Source organism: Lodderomyces elongisporus, chromosome 2 (genome assembly GCF_030384665.1).
Source record: "Lodderomyces elongisporus chromosome 2, complete sequence".
Lineage (NCBI taxonomy): Eukaryota > Fungi > Ascomycota > Pichiomycetes > Serinales > Debaryomycetaceae > Lodderomyces > Lodderomyces elongisporus.
The window spans coordinates 2050724-2068996 of NC_083674.1; the positions used below are offsets into that span (position 1 = coordinate 2050724).

The 18273-nt window shown below is 36.4% G+C and overlaps 4 protein-coding genes and 1 non-coding gene across 5 annotated transcripts; 1 reads left to right on the forward strand and 4 right to left on the reverse strand. All coding sequences in view use genetic code 12, as the record gives it.

Moving 5' to 3' along the window:
- Positions 1-222: 222 nt before the first annotated feature.
- PVL30_002078 lies at positions 223-294 on the reverse strand. Its single transcript has one exon. It is a non-coding gene; the product is annotated as a tRNA-Met (tRNA).
- A 4237-nt stretch (positions 295-4531) lies between these two features.
- SAP8_2 (aspartyl protease) lies at positions 4532-5740 on the forward strand (the record flags this gene model as incomplete). The annotated part of the gene is made up of 1 exon (XM_001527225.2): positions 4532-5740. The coding sequence occupies one exon, from the start codon at positions 4532-4534 to the stop codon at positions 5738-5740; it is 1209 nt and encodes a 402-aa protein (XP_001527275.1).
- A 1390-nt stretch (positions 5741-7130) lies between these two features.
- FAA2_1 (medium-chain fatty acid-CoA ligase faa2) lies at positions 7131-9323 on the reverse strand (the record flags this gene model as incomplete). The annotated part of the gene is made up of 1 exon (XM_001527226.2): positions 7131-9323. One exon carries the CDS (start codon positions 9321-9323, stop codon positions 7131-7133), a length of 2193 nt encoding a protein of 730 aa, XP_001527276.2.
- A 2288-nt stretch (positions 9324-11611) lies between these two features.
- FAA2_2 (medium-chain fatty acid-CoA ligase faa2) lies at positions 11612-13804 on the reverse strand (the record flags this gene model as incomplete). Its single annotated transcript, XM_001527227.2, has 1 exon — positions 11612-13804. The coding sequence occupies one exon, from the start codon at positions 13802-13804 to the stop codon at positions 11612-11614; it is 2193 nt and encodes a 730-aa protein (XP_001527277.2).
- Positions 13805-15867: 2063 nt separating this feature from the next.
- Positions 15868-17508, reverse strand: DLD2 (D-lactate ferricytochrome c oxidoreductase; the record flags this gene model as incomplete). Its single annotated transcript, XM_001527228.2, has 1 exon — positions 15868-17508. One exon carries the CDS (start codon positions 17506-17508, stop codon positions 15868-15870), a length of 1641 nt encoding a protein of 546 aa, XP_001527278.2.
- Between the last annotated feature and the right edge of the window lie 765 nt (positions 17509-18273).

The window sequence follows — 18273 nt, forward strand, 5'->3', positions numbered from 1 at the left end:
TTCTTTGTTTTTTTACTAAAGAAGGATGGAAAAACCAGAAGTTATGGTTATTACACTGGCCTTTATCTTGTAATTTCAAATAAAAAAAAAAAAAAGAAGATAAAAAGCAACATTTAAACAGCCTGATGAAGCCAACATTGTATTGTCCAGGTAAGTTGATAAGTTTTCACCATACACTGACATTGTCAAGAATGTTTCAGTTTAAATTGAACAAAAAAAAGATAGCGTCGCCCGGTTTCGATCCGGGGACTTCAGGGTTATGAGCCCTGCACGCTTCCACTGCGTCACGACGCTGTCGTGTACTTCTGCTAAGTACATTGGCTTACCCATATCTGTTTTTCTCTATACTTTATTACCAGACTCCATTTGTGTTTTTGCTTTTGATTTTTTCTTTTTTTTTTTTTTTTACTCTTTGGTATACTGGATCTGTTCTTAATACAAGCTGAAATTGTTTATGGCAAATTACCAGGTACAACTTGAAAACAACTGTATATCATTAGAAACTCTATGAGATCTTACTGTAAAGCCATATCAATATTTATATCAACAAACTGTTACTGGAAAATAAAAGTAAAAAAGAACAGATAAATAGATAGAACTGAAGGGGACATTAAAAGTAATGAAATATCTTAAAATATTTGCGTCATTATTTACCAAAATATTTGAGAAAGAAGTTCTGAAAACCACAACACGATTTTAGGCAACGATGTTCAAAAAAAAACACGTGTATCATAGTAACTACTTTTTGTTCTCCATATTACATATACATATATATATATATAGAAGACCATAAGAGATTGTCTTTATCTTTAATATAGCATTGAAGGAATAACGTATATGTAATGTTCAATCATTTAGTAGCCCCTAGTAAAATACTAACGGAATTCAAAGCTCAATAATACTATTTTGTAGATTGTGCGGAGCACAAAATATGGGTACATCATTTTTTGTTCCAATTAGCAATAAAGATTTTGACACAGGTCAAATTGAGGGCGAGGTGAGGGGAGATGTGAGGGGAGATGCGAGGGGAGATGTGAGGGGAGATGTGCAATTGCTTTCACAAACCACCTTTGAAAAAACATTGCAAACGCAATGGTTCTGAACATTATTGGTATGTAATGCAACTTTTCACTCCATCTCCACCTCCATCTCCACCTCCATCCTCTTTGGTTGAACATTTGTTGAATTAACTTCTCCCTCTCAATTTCATCCTTTTAGTTTCTACTTTTTTTTTTATTTCGATCTCCATTGATCACAGATAATTGCATAAATCCATTTTCCTTTTAACAAACATATATTTCTTCAATTTTAATTTTTTTTTATCAACAAAAACATGAAAAATGATTTAGCTCAAACACCCGCATTTTATCATATCACTTTCTTCTATGTTAGTACAGGGAGTTTGACTGTTTAAAAAGTATGTGTTTTTTCAAATGATGAAAAAGAATTGGTTGTTACGAAATAAACACGCTCAGATTCCAATTACGCTTATAATTTTATTAAAGGAAAAGTCTTTTGTAATCCTTGTTAATGCAACAACCCAACAAATTGGTTTTAATGATTAAAAAAAGGAAATGCAAACTGTAAGCTGTCTATCTTGTTGTCAAATGTATGGTTAGTTCCATACTTATTATATGCTACCTCTCTATTTATGTTCTAACTTACTCTTTACTTTATTGTCTATGTGGTTACATCAAAATCTAATTGGCACAGTTCTTTTTCTTAAATATTTTTGTTCTTTACTTTTTTATTTTTTGTTGCGTTCTTTTATCTCACGGAAAGCATTTTGTCAAAATACCCACAAGTCTCCTATTCTTTCACCACCGATATCGCTTTCATATAGCTTGGTTGCTACTAAAATGTCTGGGATAATGACTGGTAAACATTCCGAGGTAATCAACATCCTAAAAAGTTTGTAAATATATTAATAAAGTAAGTCTGGTTATTGTACAAAGACAGACTTTGGAAACGCTACCAATACAAATTTCATGTACAAATCTTCACGTCAAGGATTACATAACCTCAGTCTAATCTAAAAGAACAATGCCCTTTATTTTTGGACTTTCAGGCAATGTCTGCCCCATTTCAACCTATCGCAAAATATAGAGAACGTTTATGTCCATTTTGTTGGGCCATGTACTTTCTAAAGACCTCTGATTAAGTCTCTTTTATTAATATTTTCTCTGTTTCTTTGTTTCGTTTTTGTTTCGTTTTTGTTTCTTTTGCTTATTTTCTTTTTTTTTTTAGTGATGAGTATTTATTACTTCAAACCAACACATTGTCATACTTTTGCGATCCGCAAATTGCCATAGACTACCTCTTTACTCTATACTTTGATCGTATTGCAAAGATGATGAATAGAAATGAAGACCTATTCCCCCCAAAAAAAATAGATAAAGAAAGAAAGGAAAAAGTAGAAGAAGGAAAGAATTGATGATGCTTCAAGCACAGACAAACGTCAAAGTCATCGCTGATCAGCAAGTCTTGGCGTAAGATGCGTTCCTTGTACCTTACATTTTGATTTTGATTTTATTTTATTTAATTTTATTTTGATTCCTTCACTTTTTTGTATGGATGGATTGATATGGTCCTTAATGGTCGTGATTTTATGACATTTTCAAATATCTGAGGAAGTCTGATGTAAGTTGCGTGAGATATTGTGGCGTCATCCTAATAAAAAGATAAGCCTCTAATTTTCGAGCCGAAGCAATGATAAGATATGACTGCTTGTTGGATGCAAAGTTGAGCATTGGCTTCTTTGCATATAATTTTTAGCTGCACCTTTCAAAGGTATATTGGAAAGGAGAAAGTATTCACCAATTGAACTAAACACAAAACACTGACGTGTAATACAAAGTGTTTATTTGTGTGTGTGTGTGTTTATATATATGTAATCATTCACCAAGACACACACTACACAAACTATACAAACTATGCAAACAACACATACAACATAACCACTTGACCCGCCCACGCTTTGCTCTGGCATCGGATATTGAGTTAGCCGGAATGTTTCGATGATTCATGCAACCAGACAAGGCGTTTCATGAGTAATGATTACCACTACATTTCATAATTCTTACTCCTTACTTCCTCTAGTTGACTTTCTCCACCCCGTCCTTCCTCAATACTCACCTTGATCTCGCATCTCTCGTACCCTGTCCCCACACCAGTTCTCCTCACGCAATTCAAAGGGCAAATTGCATTGACTGATTACAAAATAAAAAGAACAATAAAAGCCAATAAAAGCCAATAATAGTCAACAATAGTCAACCTATCAATATTATTTTTGTTGCTCTGCAACAGCGAAAAGGGCAGAAAAACAAAACAATAGCAGAATATACAAATCAAAGAAGAAGAATAAATAAGAAAAAGAAAACTTATAGAGAAGCACAAGGTTGGACGAAAAGTTTATGTACATGCACATGTACATAAAGACAAGACAAAACAATAACGAATAGTGAAACAGGACACGATGTTGTTTCTTGTATCGAGTAATGTAAAACAGAAGCCAAAAAGAATAATGATAAAAAAGAACTGGAAGCAAATGGCTAAACGACAAAAAAAAAATGCTGAAATGAAATGAAAACCAAGTCTAGATTGACGCGTGTTTTGCAGTTCTTTCATCAGATGCAATTAAATACACGGAAAGGGGGCAAGGAGAGGCCGAAAAAGAAAGAAGAGAAAAGAAATGGTAACAGTATTGAATTATAAACAAAATCATGCAAGAAGCAAGGAGGAAAACTAAAGATTCTATAAATTAACGCTTCGCTTTGACTTTCGGTTACGAGCTTATATAAAAGCATTAGACATACGTTTTGTTTCATCATGACTTTTAACGAATAAATTCAACTTGTGTTACTAGAAACACACTCGACTGTTTCATCATTTTTGTTGTGGAGACTTTGGATAGACAAGTGTCCATATAGAAAATTGAAACAAAACAGAGAAAGAAGGAGGCTTTAATTTACATAGTCAATAGATTTCATTGCAATTTATCAAGAGTCTACAAGACAATAGGATGCAAAACAATACAAAACAATACAAAACATTACCGGACAATACTGGACAATACTGGACAAACTTGCAAGATGCTACACAATAGATGATTACTTGCTATTTCATTATTGGCTAGATCACTTATACAAAGAAGGAGTTGACCATAGACCGGTACGGCATCATGATTTGATTGACTACACACATACAAATGCACTGGAACCATTGATTGATACGGCAGCAAGGATAGTATACCATATTTTCAACCCCTAATCGTTTTGGAAAGAGTCTTAGTGCACGATATGTTGCAAATAGAGAGGATCCAAATTCACTTTATATTACAAAAAAAAAATATAGAAAGAACAACTATAAAAAGGTGTTGGAAAACCACCTTGGTTGACTAAAATGACTAGAGTTGATAAAAGATACCCACACACCACACACACCACACACACCACACACAACACACACAACACACACTCAGCTGATTTTTTGCAACAATTCAAACTAAAAAGAAAAACATTTTAAAGTAGAAATGGTTTCGGTATTTAATCTCACTAAGCAAGCTTTAACAACACTTGCTTTCGCCTTATTGGCACAAGGTATTGTTATCCCTGAAGATTTGGGTAAAAGAAGTGGTCCTGGTTTTATTAGTTTGGACTTCGATGTTATTAGACCTCCGGTGATTGTTAACTCAACAGATAGCAATGCTGCGCTTAGTGATGCTGCTCTTAGAAAAAGAAAAACTATTTCCTTGAGTTTGATTGATGAAGGTCCATCTTATGCTTCCAAAATCACTATTGGATCCAACAAGCAACAACAAACCGTTGTTATTGATACTGGATCAAGTGACTTGTGGGTGGTTGATTCCAATGCTCAATGCCAAGACAATGTGCAATGTAAGAATGACGGAACTTATAACCCATCATCCTCCACCACTTACAAAAATTTAAACACCCCATTTGCCATTAGATATGGTGATGGAAGCACTTCTCAGGGTACTTGGGGTTTGGAAACGGTTGGGTTTGGTGGTATTTCAATCACTGGCCAACAATTTGCTGATGTTACCACCACCTCTGTTAACCAAGGTATATTGGGTATCGGTTACAAGACGAATGAGGCCAATGCCAACTACGACAATGTTCCTGTTACTTTAAAGAAGCAAGGTATAATTAGTACTAATGCCTACTCTTTGTATTTGAATGCGCCAAATGCAGCTTCTGGGACAATCATCTTTGGTGGTGTTGATAATGCCAAATACTCTGGTAGTTTGATCAAGGAGCAAGTTACTCAGTCAAACCAATTGACTATTTCATTGGGAAGTATCAATTATGCTGGAACAACCTACAGCAACAACAACGGTGATGCATTGTTAGATTCTGGTACTACATTGACATACTTGACCCCAGACGTTGCTAGTGCTATTGCTGAACAAGCTGGTGCACATTACGTGACTTACCCAGATGGCTCTGGCTTATGGGAAATTGGCTGTGATGCGTCCACATCCGGTAATGTTGTTTACAGCTTTGCTAATGGTGCAAAGATCACTGTGCCATTATCTGAGTTGGTATACGGTAGCTCCGGTGATGGTTATTGTGTTTGGGGTATCCAACAAGAAGAAGATTTTGCCATTTTGGGAGACAACTTTTTGAGACATGCTTACTTGCTTTACAACTTGGATGCAAATACAGTTTCAATTGCTCAAGTCAAGTATACCACAACTTCTAGCATTGCAGCTGTTTAGAAGTGTAACTATTTTTTTTTTTTTTCATTTAAAAAAAAAAGGGTATCAATAAAGTAGAAGAAGATTTGGTTTAGTAGTTTAGCTTTCAATAAAACATGTATGTGTTTATTTTGGTTCAATTTTCAGATTTTTGCCATCTATATTTTGTAAGAAGAAATGTTACTCTTGAACAATATGGAAAAGAAGAGCAAGAGCAGGAGCACGAGAAAGAGAACAAAAGGAATTATTAGAGTTTAACACTCTTTGTCTCCTTTCTTTTTTCTCTTTTTTTTTTTGTTTCTTCTTTCTTTCTTCCCAACCACACAAGAAGAATTTTATCAACTTTCATTTAAAAAGTTACAAGTTGAAGCTTATTAACCAAACATTGGTTGGAACAACAAAAAAGAACAAATTACAAGCAAACTCATAGCTGCAAACAATTCTGCTTGGTAATCTAATTGCGGACTATTTATCACATGATTGCACTTTTTAGTCTATGCACTGCAGAAGTAGAATTAGACGTTACATTATCAGCACCAACACAAAACCTTTATAATTTCCGAATCACAAGCGCAATTCTGTTTTATCTTGGAGGTGAAAGATGTTGATATAATTTTTATACTAGTGAATTTTGAGAACTTGTTATCAACAAGAGAGCCATGAAGTTAACAATGGAAGGATAAGTTACAAAAAATCACTTTCTTGGTGTAGTATAGTAATCTTCAAACTTTGTCAATTGAATTAAAGGTAGAAAAGAAGAAAGCAAAAGAAAAAAAAAGAAACACAAAGGATTTCAAGGAGGGAAAAGGAAATTTCGCAATTGAAACGTAAGAGAATAGGTTAGAGCAGAAGACAGAATAAAACAAAGCAAAACAATACAGTACAATACAGTACAATACAATACAATAGGGTGTTGGTGCCATAACAGCAAACGGCACCATCTGTACTACTTTCATAAATAGATTTTCCACAGTCTTGAAGCAGATTTGATAAGCTGTTTGATTGGAAATTGGCACCACAAGTTAATCGCAACAATAACAAGTTTAACTTTGTACATTTGTCGTTTGTCTATGTTCTTTTTTCAAACTATAAAACTTGCCCAAATAAAACAAGATTGATAAAGCTTCCATATCTTATCTTTAAGCGCAAAATTTGCATTTTTGCAGGAAAGCGTTGAAAGTTACACAAAAAGAGAATGACTGAAAACTGTTTATCATCATCGTTTTTGTGTATGTGTCTGTTTGTGTGTGTGTGGGGGAGGAGAGGGGTGAAGCGCGGGGGGGGGGGGGGGGAGAAAAAGGAAGGGGGCAGTAGAGAATTTTTTTAATTATTTTTATTCATTTGTAATTTTGTATATGGTTTATAACATCTATAATATCAATAGTTAGAAATTTGGTGTATCGGAAATACACTACAACTTGCCTTCGCGCAATATCGAGCCCTCGCTATACAATCTTTCCAACGTATCTTTAAAGAATTTGGCACATATGGGTCTCCTAATCTTCAAAGTGGGTGTCACTACTCCACGCTGAACAGTCAATGGATCAAATGAGATGTCGACATTATGCACTTTTTCAAATCCCTGTAGACTATTTTTGGTCGAGTTGTTCAAATCTTGCAAAAAAATCTTTTTATTTTTTGGCTCATTGAAAAATGCAACAATATCTTTTTGGTCGACTATTTCATCTCCAAAACGAGACTTGATATAATTGCCAATAGTTGTGGGGTCTAAGCCAACAACACCAACGAGGTACGATTCAAGTGAGTTTCCATGAACAAATATCTGTTGGATAAATGGAAAGGCAGAGAGATAGGTGTTTTCGATCCTTTCGGGTGTGATAAACTCACCCTGCGCCATCTTAAAGAAGTTCTTGACTCTATCAATGATAAACATTCTGTTCCCATGTGTGGGATCGATTTTGGCAACATCGCCAGTGAGGAACCAACCTTCCTCATCAAATGCTTCGGAAGTTGCTTCGGGGTTTTTATAATACCCTTGGAATATCTGTGGACCACGCAACAATAATTCACCACGTGGTCCTCCAGCATCTTTGGAAGTATATCCCATCTCTGGAAGATCCTTTAGTCTACACTCAGTTGTGGGACCAATAGGGCCAATGGAACCTGGATCGTTATCAAATCTAAAACTACCAAGGAACCCAGCAAACGATTCTGTAGAGCCATAACCATTTGAGACACCCAAGTTGAGTGCCGCCTTTATGAACTTGATCGTGTCGGGACTAATTGGCGACGATCCAGTAGTGATGTTTGTGACACTCCCCATACCCAATTTGTGTCTCAACTTATCAAGTACTCTATCATATATAATGTGCGTGGGGTTGATATCTTCTTTATTAGGCTCAGCTTGCAACCTCATTTTTTCGTCAATTGCCTTGGTAAAGATGTACTTGACCCAAGAATTGTTCAGATTAATTGTTTGTGCCTTTATAGCCGCCTCTAATCTCGTCAAGACACGTGGCACCAATGCAAGAACCGTGGGCTGCAACTCTCTAATATCGTCAAACAATGTTGCTGGCAGTCTTCCTTGGGGAAAACCAATAGCTGCACCAGTTGCAAGATTTGATTGGATATTTGCACGCTCGTAAATGTGAGCCATGGGCAAAAAGGAATAAACGACATAGCGGTCATCAGGACTAAAGCTTCTCATGCAACGAAATGAAACCGCACATATTGCGTTTTCGTTGGTCAAGATAACACCTTTGGGGTTGGCACCAGTAGTTCCTGAAGTAAAAGAGATGGTAAATTTAGTCTTTGGCACTGGCGGTATGGGATCAAGTGGATTGATTGCACCTAGTCTCTCCACTTGGTCTATATCGAAAAGAGAAATTTTGTTTTCATTTGCTGCTTTCACCAAGGCAGTATCCTCAATGTCTTCAGAGCTCAACTTGTCCATCGAAACAATGGCAATCAAATTGGCCAATCCTTGAGGGTCGTCCCTTTTCAAGCCAATCAAAGTCTTGATTTTCTCCTTGGAGCAAATCACTACTGGTGCTTCAGTCAACCCCAAAATGTAATTGGTAGTTCCTGGTCCCAAAGTGTCATACAATGCAGTGTTTGTAATCGAATAAGCAACTGAGGCCAAATCACATAGAGCCCATTCTGGTCGATTGTGGCTGAATATGGCAATAACAAATGTCTCGTCCTCTGGCTTTCTTGTCGGGTCGTATTTGATTCGTTGATGCGATTCGCTTTGAGTTAAGTATGGGTTATTTTCCAAGATGAAGAATATTCCCGAGCCCAAATTGTTTCTTCTTTGCTTAATGGTATTGTAAGTTTGCCACTTGTACTTGCCAAAAGTTGTTGAGCCATCTGGGTGTTTAATTTGCTCTCTTAAACCCAAGGCTGGCTTTTCGCCATTAAATGTGCAACCAAACTCAAACAATTTGTATAATGTGTCTAATGATGGGTGGAGACTGGAAACTAACTTGTCGGGACAATAAATGTTTCTGTAGACGGCCGAGTGGCCAACTTGCTGCGAGTTGGCAACTTCAATGGCTTCATTTATTTGCGGTGGTGGGATTGGGAGATTATCCTTGAGTAATTTTAATACATCCTGAGGCAGGCTCTCGATTAAGTAGGCCATCTTTACTGCTTTTTGTATTTGATTATATGGGGGTAAATTACAATACAATAGTCTTTGGTTTGTTTCTTTTTCCTATTTTCTTTTCTGTTTTACAACAACAAATGAAAAAAAAAGCAAACAAAAAAAAAACAAACGAAAGAAGACAAATAAAAAAAACAGGTTAATAGAGTGGATTAATGGTTTTATTTATATGTTATAGATTTGGGGACAATCATGGTGAATCCAAGTGTGTATATCTGAACTATTAAAACCAAAGTGGAAGTAAATCCCATTATTCCATCTCCTTTTGTCTCTCGTTTTCCCTTCCACCCCCCTACTTCCCCCGTCCCCCACAAACTTTAAGTTGATATATACTGATTTAGGTTAAGTGGCTTAAAAAGAAAAAAAAAAGTGTCAATCCATTGTTTGTATTGTTTGCTTAATCTAATGAGTAGATTGGGAAAGGGATATGGTTGTGGTGGTGGCAGAGATAGAACTTGAAGTGGGAGAGAATTTCGCGAGGGGAGGGGTGTGTGTGTGTGTGTGTGGAAGAGAGAAAGCGGGGAACCATAAATTATTATTATTATTATAATTATTATAATGCTAATAATCATAATAATAAAAAGGAATACTGATGATAAAAAACAAACAAACCAAAATGGCCAAATATTGTAAAAGAAGAAAAGGAACTATGGTATTAGGATGTTGATCAAGAGATGAATTTAGAAGCAATTTTGAATATTCTGATTATCTTTTGTTTTCTCTGTCTTTCTGTCTTTCTCTCTTTCTGTCTTTCTGTCTCTCTGTCTTTCTGTCTTTCTGTCTTTCTCTATCTATCTGTTTTTTCAACAGAGTTGAGATATACTATAGAATGCGGGGTTGATGCATTCATTTGAAGCCCGTACTCTTGGAGAAATAGCAATAGAGCATGGCGTTGTTGGTGTGACAAAGTTACATCTTTGATTTGTAAAGAAAAGAAAAGCAAATATTGCATTTCTCACAAAATGCCAAATTTCCCCACACGTCATTCTCGATCATGTGGCAAGCTAACGCCGATATAAAGCCGATCTTAGGTACTTATCAACACGAAAAATATGACAGGTCTTTATTAATATAGAGTCAATATTTTGATTTCTCAAATAATCAAATAGGGAAAAGTACTGTTCATTGATACTTTCCCCATCTAACTCTTTACTAAATATTTTAGAAGTTTCGACCTTGTCTACTCGAGTTTAAAGCACTTAACCGTAAGTCTCAAGGCAAGTTTCAAAATTTTTCCGTTGCGGATATACCGACGATCAATAAGAATATGTTGTTCTTAATCACATGTAACAGTTTTTATACCTGTTTTGTCTTCTTTTGTCGTTTTTTTTTTCTTTCTGTTTTTTCCGTTCGCTATTTCTCTGCTTTCATGTGCTTCCTTTTTTTTTTTTTTTTTTTTTTTTGGGTTTTTTGGTTGTTGGTTGTTGGTTATTGAAAAAACTCACTGTTTATGGTGTGTGTTTGTGCATGTGTTTATGGGAAGAAGAGAAGAGGAGAGGAGGAGGAGGAGGAGGGGAGTGGGAGGAGGAAGTGGTTGGCAGTCGAGTTGTAGTTTGCATGTAGGGGTTAGTCACCTTGTGAACAAATTAATTCATAACCATATACCCCGAACCAACAAAAAGGTTGAACCCATCATTAATGTTGGGCTCAACAAAGATGAGACTCTAAATTGTATTATTTCTGCTCTGTACTCCCAACACTCCTAATTTTTTTTTTTTATCCTCTTGATTTTTATAAATTTATGTAAGTTTTTTGGTTGATAAATAGGTCCATGGTTTCTATAAAAAAAAAGAAAGCGTGTTCATTTCTTATTTCATTTTTTTGCCAGAAGTGCTTATCAATTTGGTTGCAAATGAATGGAATCACAATATTGGAAAAAAAAACAAGCAAATAAACAAACAAACAAGCAAGCAAGCAAACAAATTACCCAATTACTGACTTCGAGAATAAATGGTTAAGGGAGATCTAGAGAAAAAAACATAATGGACAATACCGTTGTATTGGGCCATATCTATTCAATACAGTAAAGTTAAACTGCAATCGCCTGACGAGTTTCAAGAATAAATAGGGCAAGGATAAACAGGGCAAGAGAATAGCAATCTCAAAAAAAAAAAAAAAACAAAGGAGAAAAAGGTGATAAAGAAAAAGAGTTCAAACCTCATTTGAATGAACAACCAAATAGAATATAGGGTGGTTACAATAATTTTTTTTCTTCTTTTTTTTATTTCTTTGCGTCGAAAAAATATACACTTTTGGTCAATATCTTGTTACAACTTTTCAGATCTAATAAGTGAACCTTCTTCATACAACTTGTCCAACTCCTCTTTGAAATACTTGACACAGATTGGTCTCTTGATCTTCATTGTTGGAGTGATCAAGTTCTTTTCAACACTCAATGGTTCAATGTCAATCTTGATATTGTGCAACTTTTCAAATCCCAGCAATTGTCCGCTGACTACAGTGTTCATGTCCAAAAGCAATTGTTTCTTGTGACTTGGATCATTAAGGAAACGCACGATATCTGCTTGGTCTGTGATGGTTTCATGATACTTTGTTTTGATGTATTGTGAGATAGAAGTAGGATCCAAGCCAACAACACCAACCAAATACGTTTGCAAAGAATCACCATGGACAAACAATTGAGCAATGTATGGGAATTGAGACAAGTAAGTGTTTTCAATTCTTTCCGGTGTAACATATTCACCTTGAGCGAGTTTAAAGAAATTCTTGACACGGTCAATAATATAGATACGGTTACCATTTGCTGTGCTAATTCTAGCAACGTCACCAGTGTGGAACCAGCCATCCTTGTCAAATGACTTTGCTGTTTCTTCGGGATTCTTGTAGTACTTCTTAAACACTTGTGGACCACGCAACAACAATTCACCACGAGGACCTCCCTCGTCTTTTGAGGTATAGCCCATCTCTGGGAGGTCTCTTAATCTACATTCGGTAGTGATACAAACGGGGCCACAAGAACTCGACTCAGTTTCAAACTTTGAACTTGCCATACATCCAGCAAAGGTTTCACTCATACCATATCCTTGTGCCAACCCAGTGTTTAAAGCAGCCTTGAGGAACTTGATGGTTTCTGGACTTATTGGTGCTGAGCCGGTGGTCATGGTGCTAACATTTTGGAAACCAATTTTCTTACGCAACAAATTGAGCACTCTGTCGTAGATAAAGTGTGATGGATTAATGTGCTCATTTTCTGGCTTTGCTTGGAGTTCCATTTTTTTGGTAATGGCCTTGGTGAATATCGATTTGAGCATTGGCTTTTCATCGTTATTCACAGTTTGTCCTCTTATACCAGCCTCCAATTTGGTGTAGACTCTTGGCACCAAGGCCAATACTTCAGGTTGCAACTCCTTGACATCGTCCAATAAGGTTAATGGCGAGGGTCCTTGTGGGAATCCAATGGCGCCTCCCAAACCCATAGCAAACTGGGCATTGGCACGTTCGTAAATGTGGGCCAATGGCAAAAAGGAAAACGTTACTGCGTTTTTGCTGGTTTGCAAATTGGAAAGCATAAATGTGATACCCGATACTGCAGACTCATGGGTCAAAACAACACCTTTGGGGTACGCACCAGTCGTACCCGAAGTGAATGTGATTGTGAAATTTGTTTGTGGCTTTGGAGGTCTTGGTGGCAAAGCGTTAATTTCACCAAGTTTCTCAACTTGTGCATAGTCAAAAAGGGAGATATTGTGGTTGTGGCACAATTCTTTCAACTCGAAATCCTCCTCGGTCAATTCATCCATTGAAACCAATGTGATCAAGTTTTTCAAGTCTTGAGGGTTTTCCTTCTTTAAATTAATCAATATTCTAATTTTTTCTTTTGAACAAAGAACAATTGGACACTCGGTTAATTGCAAGATGTATCTACTGGTGTCGGGGCCCAAGGTGTCATACAATGCAGTGTTTGTAATTGAGTATGCGGCACATGTCAAGTCGGCAATTGCCCATTCGGGTCTGTTGTGGGCAAAGATTGTCAATACAAATGACTCTGGAGAGCTAGCACCACCAGAACCTGCAGCACCGGCTTGTTCGTAAGAAAAACGTTGGTGGACTTCACTGTCTGGATCTCTGTATGGGTTATTTTGCAAAATAAAGAAGATACCGGATCCCAAATTGTCTCTTCTTTTCTTGACGGTGTTGTAATCTTGCCAGACATAGCGGCCAAAGGTGCCGTCAGCATTCTTGACTCGGTGGCCTAGACAGTTTCTGGGGCCATGGTTTGCCACTGCGTTTTCAAACAACTCGTATAAAGTGTCTAAACCAGGGTATGGCACGGTGATCAACTTGTTTGGAGAGTATTGGTTTCTGTAGATTGGCGAGTAACCTGGCTCTTCGGTGCCTGGGATAACCACAGAGTTTGCCACCAACCTGGGGTCAACGGGGACATTGGCGTCCAAAGTCTCTTGAATGTGTTGCGGTGTTTCCTTGAATAGGGATGCCATTGTGGATGTTGATGGTTTTTGGAGTATTGGATACGTTGTTGATAAATGGAAAAGGAATAGGAAATAATAAAACCGGATTAGCCTCTTTAAATAGAAAAGTGGAGGAGAAGAAGAAGGAGGAGGAGGAGGGGATGGGTGGGAAATAAGAAAATAGAAAACAAAAAAGTATAGAAAAGTTGTAGACTTGATTCTCCTATAAAAAAGGAAGAAAGAAAAAAGAAAAAAGGAAAAAGGAAAAGAAAATTTGAAAAACTTTGAACCAGTATTTATATTTATATATACATGGATATATATATATATGTATGTATATATATGTGTATGTATATTTATTACAATTGAGATAATGCCTTCTGTAAGCGTTGTTCAGATTTAGTGCTAATCTCTGATGCTTTGTTACTCTAGTATCACCTTCCTTCCTTCCTTCCATTCTGTTGTTTACTTATTTACTTATTTTCTGTTCCCATAATAATTGTTAGTTTTTTTTTATTTTTCTTCGGAGATTGTTGTTGGAACCGAATAAAAAATTTAAAAAATAAAAATTTATACATAACAATTAGTGCGGGGAAAAGGGGAGGGGCAGAAGGAAAAAAAAATAATTACTGGAGCAAACTGCCACACAGAGACACAGAGACACAGAGAGACACAGAGACACAGAGAGACACAGAGGGACAGAGAGACAGAGTGTGTGTGTGTCTCGACAATTCTTCCTTTTATTTTTCTGCATACAAAAAAAAAAGTTCTGCATCGCTGGTCCTTCCTCGGCAGTTGCAAAGAAGAATATATACCGACCATGAACTACAACAAAATTTCATACTCTAATTTCTCCGTCAGTCAATTCTCCGCACTTTGCACCACGTTATCACAAATAGCACTGGAAGTGGAAAGGATAGCAAAAAGCAAGAGGGACATAAACGGGTCAAAAGAATGCTAGAAGTTGGTGCGTGTGTAAGTGTATGTGTGAACGAGAGAAGGAGAGAGAAAGAGAGAGAGAAAGAATCGATACCGGCTTAGTTCGGGATAAGAAAGACTCTATAATCCCGAGGAACAACAATTCACATACGCCAACTGTTTGTGTACCGAAACTAGTATGTGAGCTTTCTTGTCACTATACAAACCAAAAGTAAAAAGTAAAAAAGTAAAAATAAAAAAAATGAAGAAGAAGAAGAAGAAGAGAACAACATCAAAAGATTAAAAAACACAGCCTATATCATTACTAAGATACAGCGCCAAATAGGTTTACGGTCAATCAAATGTTCAAAACCAATTAATATCTTTGCAATCAATTGGCATAGTTCACAGAAACTGAAGGACCTGCGAGGATCAAATAGCTTTAGTTTTCCTTTGTCCTTTGTCCTTTGTCCTTTCTCCATTCTTGTTCCTCAATCCCCGCTCTTACTCTTGGTTTACATACACACATTAATACATACATAGAGGTATCCTTACATTTTCACAAATGTGTTAAACTCTTGGAATATAGCCTATACGAGATTCTTCCTGTTTTTTTTTTTTATACTAAACAAAACATCAAATTAAATCTAAAATAAAATAAATCAAATTACGCTCTTCCTTATGGGAGGAGGGGAAAAGGAAACGTTAATTTAGATTCAACCCCACAATTTATTTTTTAATTCAATTTTAATTTTTAATTTTTATTTTTTATTTTTTATTTTTTATTTTTTATTTTTTATTTTTTCAGATTTGATTCGGCTAAAATAATTTTTTTTTTTTTTTCAAATTTTTTGAGAACAGAGCTGTTTGAGTTTTCATTTAGCCGAAAACTCTTTTTGTTACCGTTACCGTTACTGTGACTACTGTGACTACTGTGCGGATAAGATCCATTCCATCGAATTAATAAATACAGATTTATACATGCACATACACATACACATATAAAATATAAAATATAAAATATACATATACATATAAAATATAGGACATGTCAGTCTGGATAAAAGAGTCCATATCTTATTTTTCCTTTCTATTTTTTTTCTTCTTTTCTTTTGGGAAATAGATTAACTGGCAATCTTGATACACCACTGAATAATTACAATTGGCATATCCTCTTATACATACTTGTAAGGATTCATTATACCTTCGGGATCAAAGTGGTTCTTTATGCTCTTGATCATGCTAATTTCTTGGTCATTCTTGGAGTACCCAATATAGTTCTTCTTTTGGAACCCTAATCCATGCTCAGCGGATATCGAACCCTTCTTTTCAGATATCCACTCATAAACAAATGGCTCCAACACTTTTTCAATCTCCTTTGAATATTGTCTAACACATACATTCAAGTGGAGGTTACCATCTCCAATATGACCATATCCAATAGCAGACACCACTGGTTTTGACGCATCCTCAAAATCAACAATACCAGCCTTGTCCAATTCCACATTACAAGCCTCAACCAAATTGTAAAGATCTTTCAAGGGAATAGAAACATCATACTTGTAAACACCCCCATTCATGGTAGATGCCTCAGGAATACTCTCTCTCCACGACCACAAACTCTGGATTTGTGACTCATCTTGCGCAATAATACCATCCTCAACAAGACCATTCTCCATAGCATTACCCAAAAAGGTCTCCAACTTTTCATCATCATGCTCCTTATTGGAACCAGAAGTTTCAATAAGAATATAGAATGGGTACTCACCACTTTCAATAGGATGCTGCTCAACACCCAAATGCTGTTGGGTCAATTTCTGACTGTTTAAATCCATAAACTCAAATGCCGATAAAATCTCACTCAACTCTTTTTTACACTCGTTAAACACTTTTGTTACGGTTTCGTAATCCTTTACCGCTAAAAACGCAACATTGTTAGCTTGTGGTCTAGAAGGACACAATATACTGACACCGGTAATGACACCCAATGTACCCTCTGACCCAATGAACAATTGCTTAAGATCGTATCCTGTATTATCTTTTCTCAATGAGTGCATAGAATCATAAATCGTACCATCTGGTAAAACAACCTCGAGTCCCAATACTGAACCATGCAATGAGCCGTACTTGAGCAATCTCAATCCACCAGCATTACACGCCACATTTCCTCCAATTTGACACGAACCCTTGGCTCCAAGATCCAAGGGGAAAATGAAACCCCGTTCTGCCAAGTACTGATCAGTAGTCTCTAAAATGACACCGGCATCGACTTTCAAGATCCCACTCGCTTCGTCAAATGACCTAATCTCATTCATTGAGCTCAAGCTGAGGATATTCTCGTCAAACACCGGGTTTGAACCGCCAACCAAACCGGTGTTTCCACCTTGTGGGACCACGGCAAGTTTCTCTTGATTACAATACTTTACAATCTGCGAGACTTGCTCAACAGTCTTGGGCTTCAACACCAATTGAGATTGACCCTTGTATTTCCTCATCCAGTCCTCATTATAAAAGTCAAGATCATCCTTATCGGTGATGATGCTATTACCTGGAAGAACCAGCTTGAAAAACTCCAAGTCGGAGGCAGTAAGCTTCTTGTAGCGTGGATCACGTTGTACTTTTGATGCATAAGTTTCTGCTGTTAATGGGACTGTCTTTGCAGTTGAATATGCAGCAACTGAAACTCTAGACGAAGGTATAGAGCTAAATTTGGTTAAAAGAAAAGAACGCCTCGATGTCAGTGAGACTAAACGCGAGGTAGTAGTAGTCCTCGAGGTACTTTTTGCAACAGTAGCAGTAACAGCTCTTCTATGCATTGTTTTAAGGGTATAGTTATGTGTGACTTTGTAAAAACCTTTCTTTCTTATTTCGCCTGGTTCTTGATGTTCTTTCCTCTCCGTTCTTTTTTAATTTTTTATTTGTATTTTGTTTTCCTTCTTTTTTTCAGTTTGTTTGTTTGTTTGTTGTTTTTTTACTAAATTTTTCCTTGAATAACTGGTTTCACCAAACACTATTGTGTTTCTTCTTCCAACTCTTTGTTTCTCCTGTAACGGTGCTCACCAAAAAATGAGAGAGAAAAATTTTTATTCATTTTCTTTTTTTTTTTTTAATTTTTCTTTTACTTCTTTGTAGTGCAACTTGCGCGCTTAGCTTACAACACGGGTCTTTCACTTAACAAATGTGAGTCATTGCTACCAAATGAGCTTATATTAGCCATAGCCATAGCCATAGCCATAGCCATAGCTATACCTTAAAAGAGGCAACTGGAAAAGGATGCAAGTGATAATTGTCTTAGTTTGACGGAAACACGAGGGTTTGAGGTGTCGTTTCTTTCAATTATTCTTTATATATATATATATTTATGTATCTGATTTTTCTCTCGGAACAACTGTAGTTGTATCATCTATGGTCTAGTGAAGAGTAGATGGAAGGATATTGGCATGTCCCACTCTATCTCTTTTCGTACTTGATATATATTTATGAGTCTACTGTTATAATTCTATTTATAAGAATTTGGGGAGGTTTGCGACACTAAACAAAAAAGTACGACACAGTATGCGACAACGCAACCATCTACTCTC